This window comes from Amblyraja radiata, unplaced genomic scaffold, assembly GCF_010909765.2.
Source record: "Amblyraja radiata isolate CabotCenter1 unplaced genomic scaffold, sAmbRad1.1.pri S158, whole genome shotgun sequence".
Classification (NCBI taxonomy): domain Eukaryota; kingdom Metazoa; phylum Chordata; class Chondrichthyes; order Rajiformes; family Rajidae; genus Amblyraja; species Amblyraja radiata.
Genome location: NW_022630144.1, coordinates 132,308 through 150,755, shown reverse-complemented (window position 1 = coordinate 150,755; position 18,448 = coordinate 132,308). Strand labels below are relative to the sequence as shown.

Genomic DNA, 18,448 nt, shown 5'->3' with positions numbered 1-18,448 from the left:
TCTCCCCCCCCCCTCTCCACTGCCCCCCCGCTCTCCCTCCTCCTCTCCCCCACCGGCCCCTCCCCACAGAATAAATCAGAGCACCAATGGCCAAGAAAAGGTGGAGCCCACAATGGTCCATTGTTGGCTGTGGAAGAGGTGATAACAAGGGCATGCGTGGATGCGGGCAGTGGATGACCGGGGGGAGGGGGGTGCGGGGGGAGGGGAAGGGAATGCTGGAGTTACTTGAAGTTAGAGAAGTCAATGTTCATACCGCTGGGATGTGAGCGAAATATGAGGTGCTGTTCCTCCAATTTGCGCTGGGCCTCACTCTGACAGTGGAGGAGGCCCCAGGACAGAAAGGTCAGTGTGGGAATGGGAGGGGAGTCAAAATGGAAGAAGGTCGGGTAGTCTCTTGCCCAGAGTAGGGGAATCGAGGACCAGAGGACATGGGTTTAAGGTGAAGGGGAAAGGATTGAATAGGAATCTGAGGGGTAACCTTTTCACGCAGAGGGTGGTGGGTGTATGGAACGAGCTGCTGGGGGAGGTAGTTGAGGCTGGGACTATCGCAACGTTTAAGAAACAGTTGGACAGGATGGGTTTGGAGGGATAATGGGGTAAACGCGGGCAGGTGGGGGCTAGTGTAGATGGGGCAAGTTGGGCCGAAGGGCCTGTTTCCAGGCTGTGTGAGTCTCCCAACTGCCTGTTCTTCCTTGCAGGGATAAAGAAAGAGCCCAACAAGAAGTACACACCCCGTACTATCATGATCGGAGGCAAGGTACGTACGTAAGCCTCTACACGTCGCTGTGTTCAGAATAATAATAATAATGGATGGGATTTATATAGCGCCTTTCTAATACTCAAGGCGCTTTACATCGCATTATTCATTCACTCCTCAGTCACACTCGGTGGTGGTAAGCTACTTCTGTAGCCACAGCTGCCCTGGGGCAGACTGAGGGAAGCGTGGCTGCCAATCTGCGCCTACGGCCCCTCCGACCACCACCAATCACTCACACACATTCACACACAGGCAAAGGTGGGTGAAGTGTCTTGCCCAAGGACACAACGACAGTATGCACTCCAAGCGGGATTCGAACCGGCTACCTTCCGGTTGCCAGCCGAACACTTAGCCCATTGTGCCATCTGTCGTCCCATGAATGTACCAATGAAAGATCAATCACCAAGTTTGAGGTAGACAAAAATACTGGAGTAACTCAGCAGGTGAGGCAGCATCTATGGAGCGAAGGAATTGGAGACGTTTCGGGTCGAGACCCTTCTGAAGGCAGAGAATTCCACAGACTCACAACTCTCTGTGAGAAAATGTGTTTCCTCGTCTCCGTTCTAAATGGCCTCCCCCTTATTCTTAAACTGTGTGGCCCCTGGTTCTGGACTCCCCCAACATCGGGGACATGTTTCCTGCCTCCAGCGTGTCCAAGCCCTTAATAATCTTATGTTTCAACTTGTATGTTGTCCACTGACTTGGCCTCCACAGCCGTCTGTGGCAAAGAATTCCACAGATTCACCACCCTCTGACTAAAGAAATTCCTCCTCATCTCCTTCCTAAAAGAACGTCCTTTAATTCTGAGGCTCTGGTCCTAGACTCTCCCACTAGTGGAAACATCCTCTCCACATCCACTCTATCCAGGACTTTCGCTATTCTGTACGTTTCAATGAGGTCGCCCCTCGTTCTTCTGGACTCCTTCTGATATTCAGCTGCGAATCCTCCCAGCCATTGGGAGAGCTCCTCTCCTGTCTGACCCCCACCCAGAGCCGGGCCTGCCCGTGCCCGCTGGAGTTTAGAAGGACGAGGGGGGGGGCCTCGTTGAAACGTGCCGAACAGTGAACTAAACTAACAGTAGAGGAGGCCACGTCAGGAATGGTGTCCAGTCCTGGGGGATTTTGGTCGGACGGTGTGGACTTGGTTCTTCTCTGACTCTCTCTCTCTCTCTCTCTCTCTCTCTGTGGGACAGGCCGCGCCGGGCTATCACATGGCCAAACTCATCATCAGACTCATCACTGCCATTGGGGAGGTGGTGAACGAAGACCCCATGGTGGGCGATCGCCTGAAGGTCATCTACCTCGAGAACTATCGTGTGTCTCTGGCTGAGAAAGGTTTGCTTGCTCCCCCTCTCCTTCCCTGACCCTTGCCCTCCCTGACCCTTGCCCTCTTCACCCTGATCTTTGCCCTCTCCACCCTGACCCTTTCCCCTTCTCTCCACCTTGACCCTTGCCCTCTCCCCTTCCTGACCCTTGCCCTCTCCACCCTGACCCTTGCCCCTCTCCACCGTGACCCTTGCCCCCTCTCTCCACTGTGACCCTTGCCCCCTCTCTCCACCGTGACCCTTGCCCCCTCTCTCCACCGTGACCCTTGCCCCCTCTCTCCACCGTGACCCTTGCCCCCTCTCTCCACCGTGACCCTTGCCCTCTCTCCACCGTGACCCTTGCCCTCTCCACCGTGACCCTTGCCCCTCTCTCCACCGTGACCCTTGCCCCTCTCTCCACCTTGACCCTTGCCCCCTCTCTCCACCGTGACCCTTGCCCTCTCTCCACCGTGACCTTTGCCCCTCTCTCCACCGTGACCCTTGCCCCCACGGTGACCCTTGCCCCCTCTCTCCACCGTGACCCTTGCCCCCACGGTGACCCTTGCCCCCTGTGCCCAGTGATCCCGGCGTCGGACCTGTCGGAGCAGATCTCCACGGCGGGCACGGAGGCGTCGGGCACGGGCAACATGAAGTTCATGCTGAACGGGGCGCTGACCATCGGAACCATGGACGGAGCTAACGTGGAGATGGCGGAGGAGGCCGGCATGGACAACTTCTTCATCTTCGGCATGAGGGTCAAGGATGTGGATGCCATGGACGCGAAGGGGTGAGGAGAGGGGGCAAGGGCACGGGGTGGGTATGGAGTGGGCAGAGGGAGGGGCATGGAGTGGGGAGGGGGAGGGGCAAGGGGTGGGCAGGGGGAGGGGCATGGAGTGGGCAGAGGGAGGGGCAAGGGGTGGGCAGGGGCATGGAGTGGGCAGGGGGAGGGGCAGGGGGAGGGGCATGGGGTGGGCAGGGGGTGGGTATGGAGTGGGCAGAGGGAGGGGCAAGGGGGGGGGGCAAGGGCACGGGGTGGGTATGGAGTGGGCAGGGGGAGGGGCAAGGGGGGGGCATGGAGTGGTCAGGGGGAGGGGCATGGAGTGGTCAGGGGCAGAGGGAGGGGCAGGGGGAGGGGCGGGGGGGTGGGGTAGCATGGATTGGTGGGATAAGTGAGGGGTGGGTATGGACTGGGGTGGGCAAGGGGTAAGTTAGGGGTGGGCAAGAAGGGGCAGGAGTAAGGGAGGGGATGGGGTGGGCATGGGTTGACAGGGAGGGGGAGGGGCAGGCATGAACGGGCAGGGGCAAGGGAATGATTTGGCATGTGTGGGCGAGGGGAGGGAGTGGGGGGGTTGTGGGGCTGCCCTCTAACCCTGCCACTGCTTCCCCCCCTCCCCCCCACCCCCCAGCTACAACGCCCAGTCCTACTACGACCGTCTGCCGGAGCTGAAGCAGGCCATGGACCAGATCAGCGGCGGATTCTTCTCACCCAACGACCGCGGCCTCTTCGGGGAGATCGTCAACATGCTGATGCACAACGACAGGTGGGGGGGGGGAGAGAGAGACGGGGGGGGGGGGAGACTGGTGGGGAGGGGATTGGGGGGGGAGGGAAGAAGAGACAGGGAGGGATTGAGAAGGGGATGGCTAGAGACAGGGGGGCAGAGAGACCAGTGGGGGGGGACGGGGACTGTTGAATGGGGGGGAACGACCGGAGAGGGTGTGGAGTAACCGGGAAAGCTGGGGAGGGAGGGGGAGAGGAGTGAGTGGGGGAGAGGTGATTGAGGGGGAGCGGGGGGGGAGAGGGGGAGGGGAGATGCTGCCTGACGCGCTGAGTTCCTCCAACACTTGTGTTCTGCTCTCTCTCTCCACCTTCTCCCCTTCTGCAGGTTCAAGGTGTTTGCTGATTACGAGGATTATATCAAATGCCAAGACCGTGTCAGTGCGCTCTACATGGTCAGTGACCGCGCCCGTCCGTCCGCCCGTGTGTGTTTGTGCGTGTGTGCCTGAGCACGCGTGTTCCCGTGTCCGTGCGTGTCTCTGTGTTTTTTGATCCCCCCTCGGGTGCTGTCGGTACGGTGTTTGCACGCTCTCCCTGTGACCTGCGTGGGTTTTCTCCGGGTGCTCCGGTTTCCTCCCACAACCCAAAGACGCCCAGTCTCCAAAGTTTGCAGGTTAATTGTAAATTGTCCCTGATGTGCGTAGGATAGGTGGTGGGTGGTTACAGAGAGAGGGCGAGTGGGGAGGGGGGAGAGAAGCATATAATGTTATAGAAACATATAAAATTATAAAAGGACTGGACAAGCTAGATGCAGGAAAAATGTTCCCAATGTTGGGCGAGTCCAGAACCAGGGGCCACTGTGTTAGAATAAAGGGCAGGTCATTTAAGACTGAGGTGAGAATAAAACCTTTTCACCCAGAGAGTTGTGAATTTGTGGAATTCCCTGCCACAGAGGGCAGTGGAGGCCAAGTCACTGGATGGATTTAAGAGAGAGTTAGATAGAGCTCTAGGGGCTAGTGGAGCCAAGGGATGGCAGGCACGGCTTATTGATAGGGGATGATCAGCCATGATCACAATGAATGGCAGTGCTGGCTCGAAGGGCCGAATGGCCTCTCCTGTACCTATTTTCTATGTTTCTATGCGGGCGAGTGTGGTTCTTCTGCCCTTAACCCGTCCCCTCTCTCTCTCTCTCTGTTACACACACAGAATCCCAAGGAGTGGACCAAGATGGTCATCAAAAACATCGCCACTTCCGGCAAGTTCTCCAGCGACAGGACCATCGGGGAGTACGCCCGCCAGATCTGGGGCGTGGAGCCCAGCAAGCACAAGATCCCACCTCCCAGCGAGCCCCGCGAATGAGGGAGCACCCACCTGCACCTTCCTCCTCACCCCCCTTCACCCCCCACCCCCAGGGTCAGGGTCAGGGCCGGGCGGGGCGATCTCGGGGGGAGGCGAGGGGTCGCTGCCTCTCGGACTTCAACCCCAGCTTTTGTTCCCTCCGGATCTTTAACGGTTGCATGCGTTGACAGTGTCGATCTTCGCCGCCTGCCAGCTGGAAAACCAGCCCCCGACCCCTCCACTCCAGCCCAGCGAGGGGGAACAACACAATGTGCTCCAATATCACACCAGCTTAAAAATGTCCTTCATATGCCCCCCCTTTCTCCCTAACTCCCCCTCTCCCCAGTCCCTCTCTCCCTAACTCTCCCCCTCTCCCCAGTCCCTCTCCCTAACTCACCAGTCCCCCTCTCCCCAGTCTCTCCCTCTCTCCCCAGTCTCTCTCCCCAGTCCCTCTCTCCCTAACTCTCCCCCTCTCCCCAGTCTCTCTCCCCATCTTTCCCTCCCCGATCTCTCTCCCATCTCTCTCGGGAGACTATCTCCTCAGTCCCTCTCCCTCTCTCTCTCCCGTCAACCTCTCTCCCCGTCACTCTTCCTCTATCTCCCCACTCTGTCTCCCCAGTCTCTCTCTCCCTCTCTCTTCCAATCTCTCCCCATTCCTCTCTCTCCCTTCTCTCTCCTGTTTCTCCCCCCTCACTCTCCCCCTCCCACCCTCCCCCCAGCTTCTCTGCACCACCTCCCAACACTGAAGAGATATCCCACTGACAGTGAGCTGAGGACGGTGGGGAGGGGGTCAGTGATTCTACCCCACCCTTCCCCGACACCTCTGTCCCCGTTTACGAAGCCAAGCTCTCGGTTCATCAGTCGTCTCCGAGCGGGTCGCTGTATTGGCCTTGAGGCCAAGCCCAATTTGCTTTGTGCCCAACATCTATCTCCATCCACTGCAGCTGGAGACCCATTCAGGGCAAGCGGCGCTGGTTGCTATGGGACGGCGGCCATTTTGTCCCACAGTTGTGGCCATCAAAATGGCTGCCTTCCTCCCCCCCCCCCCTCCCGCTCACTCTCCCTCCTCCCCCAACCCACTGATCTTGTTACGTCTTCCCTCGGGTGCATTTAACGTGTGACTAATTTATTTTTAAGTGTAAATATTAACGGCAAACCGGTATGGAACTTAGCCGCCGAGCCTGAGCGATGAAGTTGGATGGCGATGGATGGAGTTTACCCGAGGGGTCTCGACCTTGCAACCTCGCCCCCCGTCCCTCCCCCCCCCCCGTTAGCGGGTAGAGCCAGCGGGGCAGCTCGCCGAACGACCCTTCCACACCCCACCTCGGGTCTGAACTGACTGCAACCCCCCTCGACCTCTCTCACACCAGAGCCCCAGGGAGGTGAAATCACCCCCTTCCCAGGCCCCGATCCCACTCACCTCCAGTCCCTCTCCCCTCTGCACCCTCCAAAGCTCTGGCTTTGCTGCACTCCCTGACAGACCCCAGCTCATCTCTCATTCTCTCCAGCTCAGCTCTGACACTTTCCCCCCCTCCCTCACTCTCTCCCCCCCCCCTTTCTTTGTCTCTCACCCACTTTATATTTCTCTGCCTCGCTTTTCTTTCTCCTCTCTCTCCCTCACTCTCACTTTGTCTCTCCCCCTCTCTCTCTCCCCCTTGTCTTTCCCTCCAGCCTCTCCCTCGCTGTCTACCTGTTACTGTCTTCTCCTATCCTCTCTCAGTCTCTCTTCCTCTCAATCTCTCTCCCTCAGTCTTTCCCTCTATCTCCCACGTCCGTCTCTCTGTCTCGCACTTTCTCTCTCTCTCTGTCTCGCACTCTTTTTCAGTATCACTGTCTCTCCCTCTCTCTGTCTCTCTGTCTCCTGGGCTTGGAGGTTTACAGGGAGGCGAGTGTCGGTATCTTGACTAAAGCCCCCTTTCCTCTCCCTGGCGATAATCCTCCTGTCTTGTTTAACTCTCAGGGCCGAGACACTGGGCTCGGTTTGGGGACGTTCTCGGGGCTGTTGTGGCTCAGAGAACCCGTGGCCACACGATCAACGAACGAAACCCTCCCCCCCTCGGTCGTCCGTGACTCCCCCCGACATTAACTGAAACCCCCCCTACCCCCCACGAGAGGTTCCCTATTTATTGGTGCTGGCCTTGAGTGAGTTGCATGTTCCTCTGGTGCAATGTCCTGTTCACCTTTCTGCTGATCTCAATAAAAGTGACGGTTTACCTTCTGCCATTGCCTCTGCCTCGTATTTTACCGGAACATTGCCAGCGGCGAGGCCGTTGATATCGGCAACCATCTGTCGGGGAGGGACCACACCGATGGATGCCTCTGAAACTCCATTATTATACAGCTGTCTCCACCACTGCCCCTGGCAGCGCCATCCAGGCCCTCTGTGTAAGACAACTTCTCCTGCTCATGGTTGGACAGGCTAGATGCAGGAAGATTATTCCCGATGTTGGGGAAGTCCAGAACAAGGGGTCACACAGTTTAAGGATAAGGGAGAAGTCTTTTAGGACCGAGATGAAAAAAACATTTTTCACACAGAGAGTGGTGAATCTGTGGAATTCTCTGCCACAGAAGGTAGTTGAGGCCACAGTTCATTGGCTATATTTAAGAGGGAGTTAGATGTGGCCCTTGTGGCTAATGGGATCAGGGGGTATGGAGAGAAGGCAGGTACAGGATACTGAGTTGGATGATCAGCTATGATCATATTGAATGGCGGTGCAGGCTCGAAGGGCCGGATGGCCTCTACTCCTGCACCTATTGTCTATGTATCTATCTCCATTAAACTTTTCCCCTCGCACGTTATAGCTCTACCCTCTACTGATGGACATTTCCACCCTGGGGAAAACCGTTTCTGCCGACCCAATCTATGCCTCTCATCATTTTATATATGTAGTTTAGATACAGCGCGGAAACAGGCACTTACATAGGAAATAGGTGCAGGAGGAGGCCATTTGGCCCTTCGAGCCAGCACCGCCATTCATTGTGATCATCCACAATCAGTACCCCGTTCCTGCCTTCTCCCCATATCCCTTGATTCCGCTAGCCCCTAGAGCTCTATCTAACTCTCTTTTAAGTTCATCCAGTGAATTGGCCTCCACTGCCCTCTGTGGCAGAGAATTCCACAAATTCAATAGACAATAGGTGCAGGAGTAGAGGCCATTCGGCCCTTCGAGCCAGCGCCGCCATTCAATGTGATCATGGCTGATCATTCCCAATCAGTACCCCTGTTCCTGCCTTCTCCCCATATGCCCTGACTCCGCTATCTTTAAGAGCCCTATCTAGCTCTCTCTTGAAAGCATCCAGAGAACCGGCCTCCACTGCCCTCTGAGGCAGAGAATTCCACAAACTCACAACTCTGTGAGAAAAAGTTTCCTCGTCTCTGTTCTAAATGGCTTGCTCCTTATTCATAAACTGTGGTTCTGGCCTCACCCAACATCGGGAACATGTTTCCTGCCTCTAGCAAGCCCAAACCCTTAATAATCTTATACGTTTCAATAAAATACCCTCTCATCCTTCCAAACTAGAGAGTATACGTGCTCTAACTCTCTTTTAAATTCATCCAGTGAATTGGCCTCCACTACCTTCTGTGGCAGAGAATTCCACAATTTCACAACTCTCTGGCTGACAACGTTTTTTCTCATCTCAGTTTTAAATGGCATCCCCTTTATTTTTAGACAGTGGCCCCTGGTTCTGGACTCCCCCAATATTGGGAGGATTTTTTCAGCTCAAGAGTCCACGCCGACCAGCGATCTTCCCCGTACACCAGCACTGCCCTACACACTAGGAACAATTAACAATTCTTACTGAAGTCAATTAACCTACAAACCTGTACGTCTTTGGAGTGTGGGAGGAAACCGGAGCACCCGGAAAAAATCCATGGTAGATTCATGGGCAGACAGAGGTCAGTTTAACAAGCCATCATGTTCGGCACAAACATTGTGGGCCGAAGGGCCTGTTCCTGTGCTGTACTAGTTCTATGTTCAAATGGTGAGAGCCAGCTCCTGAGTCACACAGTGTGGAAACAGGCCCTTCGGCCCAACTTGCCTGCACCAGCCAACATGTCTCAACTACACCAGTCCCACACGCCCGCGTTTGGCCCTCCAAACCTGTCCTATCCATGTACCTGTCTGAATGTTTCTTAAACGTTGCGATAGTCCCAGCCTCAACTACCTCCTCTGGCAGCTCGTTCCGTACACCCACCACCCTTTGCATGAGAAAGTTACCCCTCAGATTCCTATTAAATCTTTTCCCCTTCACCTTAAACCCATGTCCTCTGGCCCTGGAAGTTCCAGAGGTCAGGATTGAACCCGGGTCTCTGTCAGTGGTGACAGTAGCACTGTGGTGTAGCGGTAGAGTTGCTGCCTCACAGCAACCGAAGCCCGGTTTCGATCCTGACTGCAGCTGCTGTCTGTACGGGGTTTTTTCTGGGTGCTCCGGTTTCCTCCCACACTCCAAAAGATGTCCAGGTTTGTAGCTTAATTGGCTTTGGAATAGTGCAAATTGTCCCTGGTGTGTAGGATGGTGCTGGTGTACAGGAATCGCTGGTCGGCACCGACTCCTTGGGCCGAAAGGCTTGTTTCCATATTGTAGCTCTAAAGTCATCCCCTGCATTTCCACGAGTCTACAAAAGCCTCTTAAACGGTACTATCACATCTGCCTCCACCACCACCCCTGGCAGTGAGTTCCGGGCACAATAGGTGCAGGAGTAGGCCATTCGGCCCTTCGAGCCAGCACAGCCGTTCAATGTGATCATCCCCAATCACTACCCCTGTTCCTGCCTTCTCCCCATATCCCCCGACTCCGCTATCTTTCAGAGCCCTATCTAGCTCTCTCTTGAAAGTATCCAGAGAACCGGCCTCCACCACCCTCTGAGGCAGAGAATTCCACAGACTCGCAACTCTGTGTGAAAAAGTGTTTCCTTGTCTCCGTTCTAAATGGCTTACCCCTCATTCTTAAACTGTGTGTGGCCCCTGGTTCTGGACTCCCCCAACATCGGGAACATGTTTCCTGCCTCTAGAGTGTCCAAACCCTTAATAATCTTATATGTTTCAATAAGATCCCCTCTGTGATCATGGCACTAACTATCCCATGTGCAAAGAGCTTGCCCTGCACATCTCCCATTCAACTTTGCCTCTCACCTTAAAGTCCTCTGCTATTCCAGTATTTTGGTATTTGTAGGCAGGAACAGAAATGATGAGCGTTTGACATGTCTGGGCCTGTACTCATTGGGAGATTAGAAGGATGAGAGGAGGGACCTTATTGAAACTTACCAAAGCCTGGATAGAATGGATGCGGAGAGGATGTTTCCACTTGTGGGAGAGTCTAGGACTGGAGGGCACAGCCTCAGAATGAAAGGACGTACACCTTTAGGAAGGAGATGAGGAGTTTCTTTGGCCAGTGGCTGGTGAATCTGTGGAATTCATTGCCACAGACAGCTGTGGAGGCCAAGTTATTGGGTATTTAAGGCGGAGATTGATGGGTTCCTGATTTGTACGGTTGTCTTAAGGTTACGGGGAGAAGGCAGGAGAACGGGGTTGAGAGGGAAAAATAGATCTGCCAGGATTGAAAGGCGGAATAGACTCAGTGGGCCAAATAGCCTAATTCTGCTCCTGTGACTTATGAACATATATCCCTCCATTCTCTACATATCCACGTGCCTGTCGAAAAGCTTCTTAACCGCCTCCATTGCATGTGCCTCCCTCACCACCCCTTACAGTGTGTTCAAGGCCCACACCATCCTGTCTGCAAAAGTCCTGCTCCATGTAACTCCTTCCAACTTTGCCCCTTTCTGCTCCGAGATCTCGCATATTTGAAGGCGGGGAGAGAATGATATGAGGAGTGTGTGCGGGACAGCACTGAGACTGTACTCGCTGGAGAGGGGAAACTTCCCGAATAGTAAAAAGGCCCGGATAGAGTGGATGTGGAGAGGATGCTTCCACCAGTGAAAGAGTCTAGGACAAGAGGGCACAGCCTCAGAGTAAAAGGACTTTCCTTTAGAATGGAGATGAGGAGGAATTTCTTTAGTCAGAGGGTGGTGAATCTGTGCCCCTCTCACCTGAGAACCCTCTAGTTTAGTGATACGGAAACTGGCCCTTCGGCCCACTGGGACAGCGTCACCTAGCGATCCCCGCATATTAACAACTATCCTACACACACTCGGGACAATTTTTACATTTACCAAGCCAATTAACCTACATACCTATACGTAGGCATTTGATATTTGAAGACGGAGAGAAATGTATGAGGAGCATTTGCAGTCGCTGGGCCTGTACTCACTGGAGTTTAGAAGGATGAGGGGCCCCCTCATTGCAACTTATAGCACAGTGAAAGGCCTGAGTGGATGTGGAGAGGATGTTTCCTCTAGTGGACCTGTGCAAAAGACCTGCCCTGTGTGCATCTCCTTGAATCTCTGCCCCTCTCGCCCAAGAGCCCTCTGGTCTAGTATTTTATACTTGAAGGCGGGGAAAGGTATGATGAGCGTTTGAAGTCTCTGGGCCTGTGCTCACTGGAGTTTAGAAGGATGAGGAGGCTTGCCCAACGCATCCCATTGGAACTCTGCCCCTCAGCTCAGAAGTATAGTATTGTAGTAGACTCAAAAAGCTGGAGTAACTCAGTGGGACAGGCACCATCTCTGGAGAGAAGGAATGGGTGACGTTTCAGGTCAAGATCCTTCTTCAGACTGTTGTCAGGGGTATAGTGGTGATGATATGGAATTCTAATGGGGGTGGAAGGGTCCTTCACGTGGTCCGCCCTGTTTCGATGAATGCAATCAACCCGGCGTGCACAACCCAATAGAACAAGTTGTCCTATAACGTTAGGCTGTGCACGCTACACGCAAGAACACTATTACAACCCCAGCGCTGTGAACATTGACTTCTCCAATTTCAGGTAGTCCCTGGATTCTCCCTCTTTCCCAACCCCTTCCCAGCTCTCCCACAGCCCTCTGTCTCCGCCTCTTCCTTCCTTCTCCCCACCCCCCCCCCCCCATCCCCACATCAGTCTGAAGAAGGGTCTCGACCCGCAACGTCACCTATTCCTTCGCTCCATAGAAGCTGCCTCACCTGCTTAGTTTCTCCAGCATTTTTGTCCACATTCTAATATTTGAGATATGTTCTAGTATTTGATCGGTGAAGGCAGGGACACAAACAACCAGCCATGTTTGTTTGTTTGTTACGGGTGCCTTTATTAATTCTACACGTTTCCGCTGCTCGAGGGGAAGCTTCCTTTAGCCTCCAGCAGACAACCCTCCTGTTCCACTCGCTCGTTGCTCGCCTAAAAATCGTTAAGGACTCTTATTTTTTTTTTTCTTCTCTTTTTTTCTTTAAAAAAAAAAAGATCAGTCAGCGCTCGCCCTCCCCGGACGGACGCCAGGGCGGGAAGAAGGTGCTAGAAGCCCCGGTAGAGGCCCAGCACTTTGGCGGCCTTGATCCGCACACAGGGGGAGACGTCGTGAAGCATCATGATGATGGCCACACAGACGTTTTCGTCCATGCTGGTCTCCACGTAGTCCTTGGGCAGGTTGTAGAGGAGGAATCCGGCCAGGATCACGGCGTTCCCCCGGATCTCCGGCAGCATACTCTTGAAGAAGGACATGCTGCCCGTCAGGTAGAGGCTGACGTTATCCGGGAAGTCGCTGACGATCAGTTTGGTCAGCTGGCCGATGAACTCCCAGTAGCGAGAGTGGGCCTCCTCCAGCAGCTCGGTCTGGAAGACAGCGCAGATGCCGTCGGAGCAGAGGTGGGGGCCGACCAGGTGGAGCACGGTCTTGCAGGCCCTCGACACCTCGGGGCTGCTGTCGTTGAGGTGGAGGAGGAGGCTGACCAAGCTGTGGTGGACGTTCTCCAGGAAGGGCTGGCGCGACCCGTCGCAGGCGAAGCGGGAGAGGTTGCCGAAGGCGGCGAAGGCGGCCGCCCGCAGCCTCTCGTTCTCGTTCTCGAAGAAGGGCTGGACCGCGGCCACCACCCCCCCCAGCACGTTCCTGACGTCCTGCTCCTCCAGTTGGCGCACCACCTTGGACAGGCCCGACATGGCCTCCAGTGCCACCAGGTCATCCAGCTCCGCCTTCTCCTCCAGCCCCGACACCATGGCGGCCAGCAGCTTCTCCGAGTACTTGGAGATCTTCTGCGGGGAGCCCAGCGCCACGTTACCCAGGCCCCTCATGGACAACCAGTGAACGGTGGGCGAGGTGTCCTCCAGACCCTGCAGCAGGCTGCCCACCAGGCTATCGGTCATGCTTAGACCCTGCAGCGCCGGCTGTGCCAGCAGCTCGCCGAAGAAAGCCGCCACCGTCAACCGCTGGTGCTCGTGAGCGCCCAGCAGGACGGGCTCCAGGCAGCGGACAATGTCGGGCAGGTGGCAGGCGGAGTGCCGGCTTGCCGCCCTGGCCAACACCGACACGCCGCGCTGGTGCTCCTCCGCGCTCTTCATCAGCTCCCAGCCCCCCTCGTCCTCCATCAGGGCCACCACCTCGTCCGTCCGCCCGCGCACCAGTGTCATCTTCAGCGTCTCCACCGTGGAGTCCCAGACGTTGACCTGCGGGGGGCTTTGCAGCTGGAGGCTCAGCTTCTTCCTCTTGGACGAGCTCTTGCCCTGGCCCTCGGCCATCTTCTCGCTGACCAGGAAGCTGAGGAAGAGGACCAGGGTGCCGAAGAGCTTGGGGTAGAGGGTGACCACTGACTCGGTCGACTCGGGGTTGGAGACCATCTCGTTCAGGGCGTAGATGATGGCGACCGCCTCCGGCGAGCCCGTGGCCTGGGGTTTCTTGCCGAATCCGGCCTCCCTCTTCTCGTCGTGGCCCAGGTAGGCGTTGAGCTTGCCCACCAGGCAGTCCATGGTGGCGGCAGCCAACTTGGCCTCGCGGGCCAGCGAGTGCCAGATGGCGCTGGTGTACTTGTCGTAGGGCAGCGGGCGGAAGAGGAGGTAGGTGAGGACGCCGAGCAGGCACTGGGACGTCAGGATGGAGATGAAGTGGATGACAGAGAAGCGGACCTGCTCCAGGGGGATGGTCTGCATGCGGGCCTGAAGTTGGTCCAGGATGTCGGGCACATGGTCCTTCAGTGCCTCGCCGTGCTTGCGCACCAGGGTGTTCATCACCACCGAGGTGGCGCTGGAGCAGGTGGAGTGGAAGTCGGACAGCCCCTCGAAGAGGGTGAAGAGGAGAGGGGGGAGCTGCTGCCTGGGCAGCTTGTTGGAGATGACCTTGGCGATGTCGTAGCAGATCTGGAAGAGCATGTGGCTGTCGGGGTTCTGCAGCTGGTCCTTGATGGTGCGGAGGTGGTCAACCAGGTCGTCCATCTGGTTGACCAGGCAGCCCTCGTAGCGCACCTGGATGTAGAGGAGAGTGTACAAGCTCTCCATGGCCATGTAGCGAATGGAGAGGACCGGGTCGGCACAGCGTGGCACAAAGCGGCCCACCAGCATGCCCAGGTTGTGGAAGGTGCCCATGTTGACTGTCTTGAACCTCTCTCGGTAGAAGGTCAACAGGGCCAACATGGCCTCGACCGAGCGCTCCCTCTCGTGGTCCTTGACAGACACCATCCACTCCTGCACGTGCTTGAAGATGAACTCCAGGCCGTCGGAGGTGAGGTTCTGGGTGAGGAACTCCTTCAGCAGCTCGTGTAGGGCCCCCACCGTCTCGCTGTGCAGCACCTCGCGCTCCTTCAACTTCTTCGTGTCCTTCCGCTTCTCCGTGTCGAGCGGCAGGAAGGAGAAGACGGCCTCCAGGCAGTTGCGGAGCAGCTCGGACGACTCCATCTCGTTGAGCCGGGGCTCCAGGCGGATGAGGTGGGTGCAGGCGTTGATGGCGGACTGCCGCACCCGGGTCTTGAGGTGGGCTTTGGGCTCGCCGGTGATGAGGTCCTGCATGTAGGACAGCACCTCCTCCCTGCGGCTGAACTTGAAGTGGTGCTTGCCCTTGTTGGCATAGACTGCCTTGGCGATCAGAGTGACGGCCTTGATGAGGGTCAGCTTGATCATCAGGTCCTTGGTCTCCACCTTGATGCCCAGCACCTTGGTGTTGGAGAGGCTGATGATGTGGTCCAAGATGTGGATCTCGATGCGCTGGAGGATCAGACTCTCGGGGGCGTAGAGGGCCACGTAGCCATAGCAGAGGATCAGGGTGCTCTTCACCCTCTCCATGTCCCCGTCCAGCTTCTCCTTCAGGATGTTGAAGAAGCTGGCGGTCTTCTTCACGATGTCCATCTTGACAAAGTCGTCCAGCTTGGCCAGGGTCTCGTCCAGGTGGGACATGGCGCAGAAGCCGATGCCAGTCGCCAGCCCCTCGCGCTCCAGGGCCTCGTTGTGCTGTACGCTGAGCAGCATCTCCTGCAGCTCGTTGTTGATCACCTCCTTGTTGTTGGTCTGGCCCAGCACGATGCCCACGCACTTGTAGAGGAAGGCCTTCTCCTTGGGGTAGGCGTGGTAGCTGTGGATGTGGCGGGTCATCTCCTCGCTCAGCTGCCAGGTCCACTTCTCGTCCGTCACCGTCTCCAAGGTGCGGCTGAGGAAGAAGAAGAGCTTGTCCTCCCACAGCTTCTGCGGGAGGGTGTCCTCCTGATTCTCCGACAGGTACTGGGTCAACTGCGGCAGCTCCTCGTCCCACAGCTTCACCACCTCGGGCTGGATGTTGGGGCTGAGGACCTGAAGGAGACGCAGGGCAGCGGCCCCTCGACCCTGACCGGCGTAAGGGGTGGCCGACACGGCCAGCAGGCGGGTCAGCAGGGAGTGCGGTTTGGGCATTCCCAGCCTCTCGTTGTAGTTCAGCGCGTGGGTCTCCAGCTTCTCCTGCCTCTTCCTAGCACCCACCTTCTCCAGGCAGCGGCAGACGGTAGTCAGGGCGTTGGTGTAGTGGACGGGCGTGACAAACTCCAGGAGGAAGGGCCACAGCACGTCCTCCATGACGTCCAAGGTGACCAGGAAGTCCATGGTGCCCTCGCAGAGTTTGCGGAGCTCCTCGTCACTGACCTGGTCGGCGGCCTCCTGCATCTGGAGCCAGGAGGGGTTCTCGGAGGGGACCAGGCCGCACAGCTGGATGAGGAACTCCACCAGGGTGGTCCCGCCTTCCAGCTGGAGGTAGCCGTGCTCCCCCATGCTGCCGATCACCTGGGCCAGCATCTTCTTCACCTTGTTGTCGTTGTCCTGCAGGGCCTGCTTCATGCTGCACACAATCAGGGCCTTCTTGGTCTCCAGCGGCTTGAATCCGGTGCGGACGATGTGGTCGAGGATGGTCAGGGTTCCGAAGCGCACCTTCTCGTTGTTGTTGGCCAGCTTCTGCAGGAGGAACTTGATGAGGCTGTCGACGGAGACGTGGGAGAGGATGACGAAGCAGTGGAGGACCTCGGCGTGGTTCCTGCGGCTCAGCTCGTTGGCCGGGTCGACCGGCGTGCAGATCTGGTGGTGGAGCTGGGGGAGGAGGGTGTCCATCTGGGTCTCGGGCATGTGGCTGGCGATCTCCACCCCGGCCTCCAGGATATTGCGTAGGCACTGCGTGACGTAGAAGGGCTCGCACCGCTTCTTGTAGAGGCCCAGGATGCCGGCCACAAATCGGGGCAGCTCCTCCTCCACCCGGTCGGCTGGCAACAGGTGGACCATGTAGCTCAGGGCCACCACGATGGCCGTCCTCAGCTTGATGTCCTTGTTCCTCAGCCAGTTGATGAAGAGGATCCGGTAGGCGGCGTAGATCTCCTCGGAGAAGACGTCCTTGTTCAGGACGGGCTTGGAGGTCTTGTCCACGGTGGAGAGGTACTCCAGGATGCTCTTGCTGAAGAGGCCCATGGCCGAGGTGAAGACCCACTTCATGTTGTCCTGCTTGGCCAGGTGGAGCATGGGCAGCATAGTCTGCAGGGTGGTGGGCAGGTAGGGCACGATGCCCTGGATGTTGGCCACCGACAGGTTGGCCAGGGTCTGCACCACAAAGAACTGTGGCAAGGTGCCCGGCTGCAACTTCTGCAGGATCTCCTCCAGGATCTCGTCGCTGAACCTGGAGCCCAGGGCCACCAGGAGGTTGCTGGCGGCCTCCTTCCAGTTGACGGCCGACTCGTTAGAGCGGATCATCTCCTCGGAGGCCAGGGCGATCATCTTCTTGGCCAACGGCTGCCCCACCCGGCAGATGGTGTCCCTCACCACCCGCTCCATGCTCTGGAGGATGGCGGTGCGGTGGCCCTGGGCCAGCTGGCCGTGCTTGAGCAGGAAGTCCAGGCAGGAGACCAGCACCTGCTCGGGGTTGTGGCAGCCCAGGTCGTAGAGGGACTGGCCGATCTGACGTCGCACCCCCTCGTCCTTGTCGAAGGCCGCATCCGTCAGGGCCGCCAGCGAGGCCTCCGCCTTGCACGACTCCATCTTGCAGGCGTCCATGACCCGGGGGCCGGCCAGGCGGGGGGTGTTGGGCGGGGGAGGGGGGAGAGGCGGGGGCCCCGACAGCTTTGTTGGGAGAGGGGGGGGGATGGCCGCAAATCACGGCCGACTACAAGAGCTTAAAAACCTTTCCTTCCCCCCTCCCTGTCTCTCTCCTCCCCCCCCCTCTTGCCCAAAGGGTTCTGATCGGGACAGGTTTCTCCGCACCCCTTCCACCACCTTCCTCCTTGGTTTTGGGGAAAGATTCCTTTTATTCCACCTGACCTCCCTCTTCCATCGCCTATCGCTCACGCCTCTCTCTCTCTCCCTCTCTCTCTCACTTTCTCTCTCTCTCTCTCTCCCTCTCTCTCACTTTCTCTCTCTCTCTCTCTCTCTCTCTCTCGTCACTTCACACTTCCCTCAGTCTAAGCAACACTCACCCCCCCCCCCCCGCCTCCGCCAGTACTAGGTCTTGCTCCCCGGATTTGTAATCTCTTGTTCTCTCGCTCCGTTCCGTCCGCCCCCACCCCCACAGCGGGTGGACTCCGGACAAGATCGCCCCCGCCCCTTCCCCACCCCCACCCCCTCGCCGCCAGTCGGCCTATGTGGAGGAAAACAACACCTTCTCGCCTCCTCTCTGCCCTCTGCTCTCCGCGACCGTCAGCCGGCACCTCATGTCTTCCCCTTCCCCGCCCAAATCACCTCTCGGCCACCGCTCAGATTCCCCGGCGTACAGGGCTGGTCTCTCCCCTGTGTTTACTCCCCCCTTCGCTCCTTCCCCCACCCAGCACCCCCCCTCCCCCCACCCACCCACCCTGGGGGATGTGTGTGACCACCAGCGTCATTGTGAGATCACCCCTGCGACTGTGAGCTTGGTGAGAGGTTATCGACGGTCGAGGGGGGCGGGGGGGAGGTTGACGACCCAGGGTCCTGGAGCGAGTCGACGACTCAATGGTTCTTTGTGACCTCACCTGAGCACTTTGCCCCCTTCCCCTCCCTCTCATCTCCTCCTCACAAGAGGAAGAAGCAGAACTTTAGCCAGAGGGTGGTGAAAGATCTAGATAGAGTGAATTAGAATGATGAAGGGGGGGAGAAACCTCATTGAAACTTACCGAATACTGAAAGACCTGGATAGAGTGGATGTGGAGGGGATGTCTCCACTAGTGGGAGAGTCTAGGACCAGAGGGCACAGCCTCAGAATTAAAGGACGTACCTTTAGAAAGGAGAT

The 18,448-nt window shown here is 57.2% G+C and overlaps 2 protein-coding genes across 2 annotated transcripts; one reads left to right on the top strand and one right to left on the bottom strand.

Moving 5' to 3' along the window:
* Positions 1–654: 654 nt before the first annotated feature.
* pygm (glycogen phosphorylase, muscle associated) lies at positions 655–6,175 on the top strand. The gene is made up of 6 exons (XM_033016206.1): positions 655–757; positions 1,950–2,091; positions 2,640–2,847; positions 3,467–3,601; positions 3,944–4,010; positions 4,762–6,175. Exons 1-6 carry the CDS (start codon positions 743–745, stop codon positions 4,912–4,914), a joined length of 720 nt encoding a protein of 239 aa, XP_032872097.1. The 5' UTR covers positions 655–742; the 3' UTR covers positions 4,915–6,175.
* A 6,066-nt stretch (positions 6,176–12,241) lies between these two features.
* LOC116969347 (maestro heat-like repeat-containing protein family member 1) lies at positions 12,242–17,241 on the bottom strand. The gene has a single exon (XM_033016211.1). It carries the CDS (start codon positions 17,239–17,241, stop codon positions 12,277–12,279), a length of 4,965 nt encoding a protein of 1,654 aa, XP_032872102.1. The 3' UTR covers positions 12,242–12,276.
* Positions 17,242–18,448: the final 1,207 nt, after the last annotated feature.

Excerpts from the sequence above, each read along its gene's own strand:
- pygm (XM_033016206.1), top strand. Across the intron at positions 2,092-2,639 it reads TGTGTCTCTGGCTGAGAAAG|TGATCCCGGCGTCGGACCTG; the intron begins GTTTGCTTGCTC and ends CCCTGTGCCCAG. Across the intron at positions 3,602-3,943 it reads ATGCTGATGCACAACGACAG|GTTCAAGGTGTTTGCTGATT; the intron begins GTGGGGGGGGGG and ends CCCCTTCTGCAG.
- LOC116969347 (XM_033016211.1), bottom strand. The coding sequence starts at position 17,241 with ATGGACGCCTGCAAGATGGAGTCGTGCAAGGCGGAGGCCTCGCTGGCG.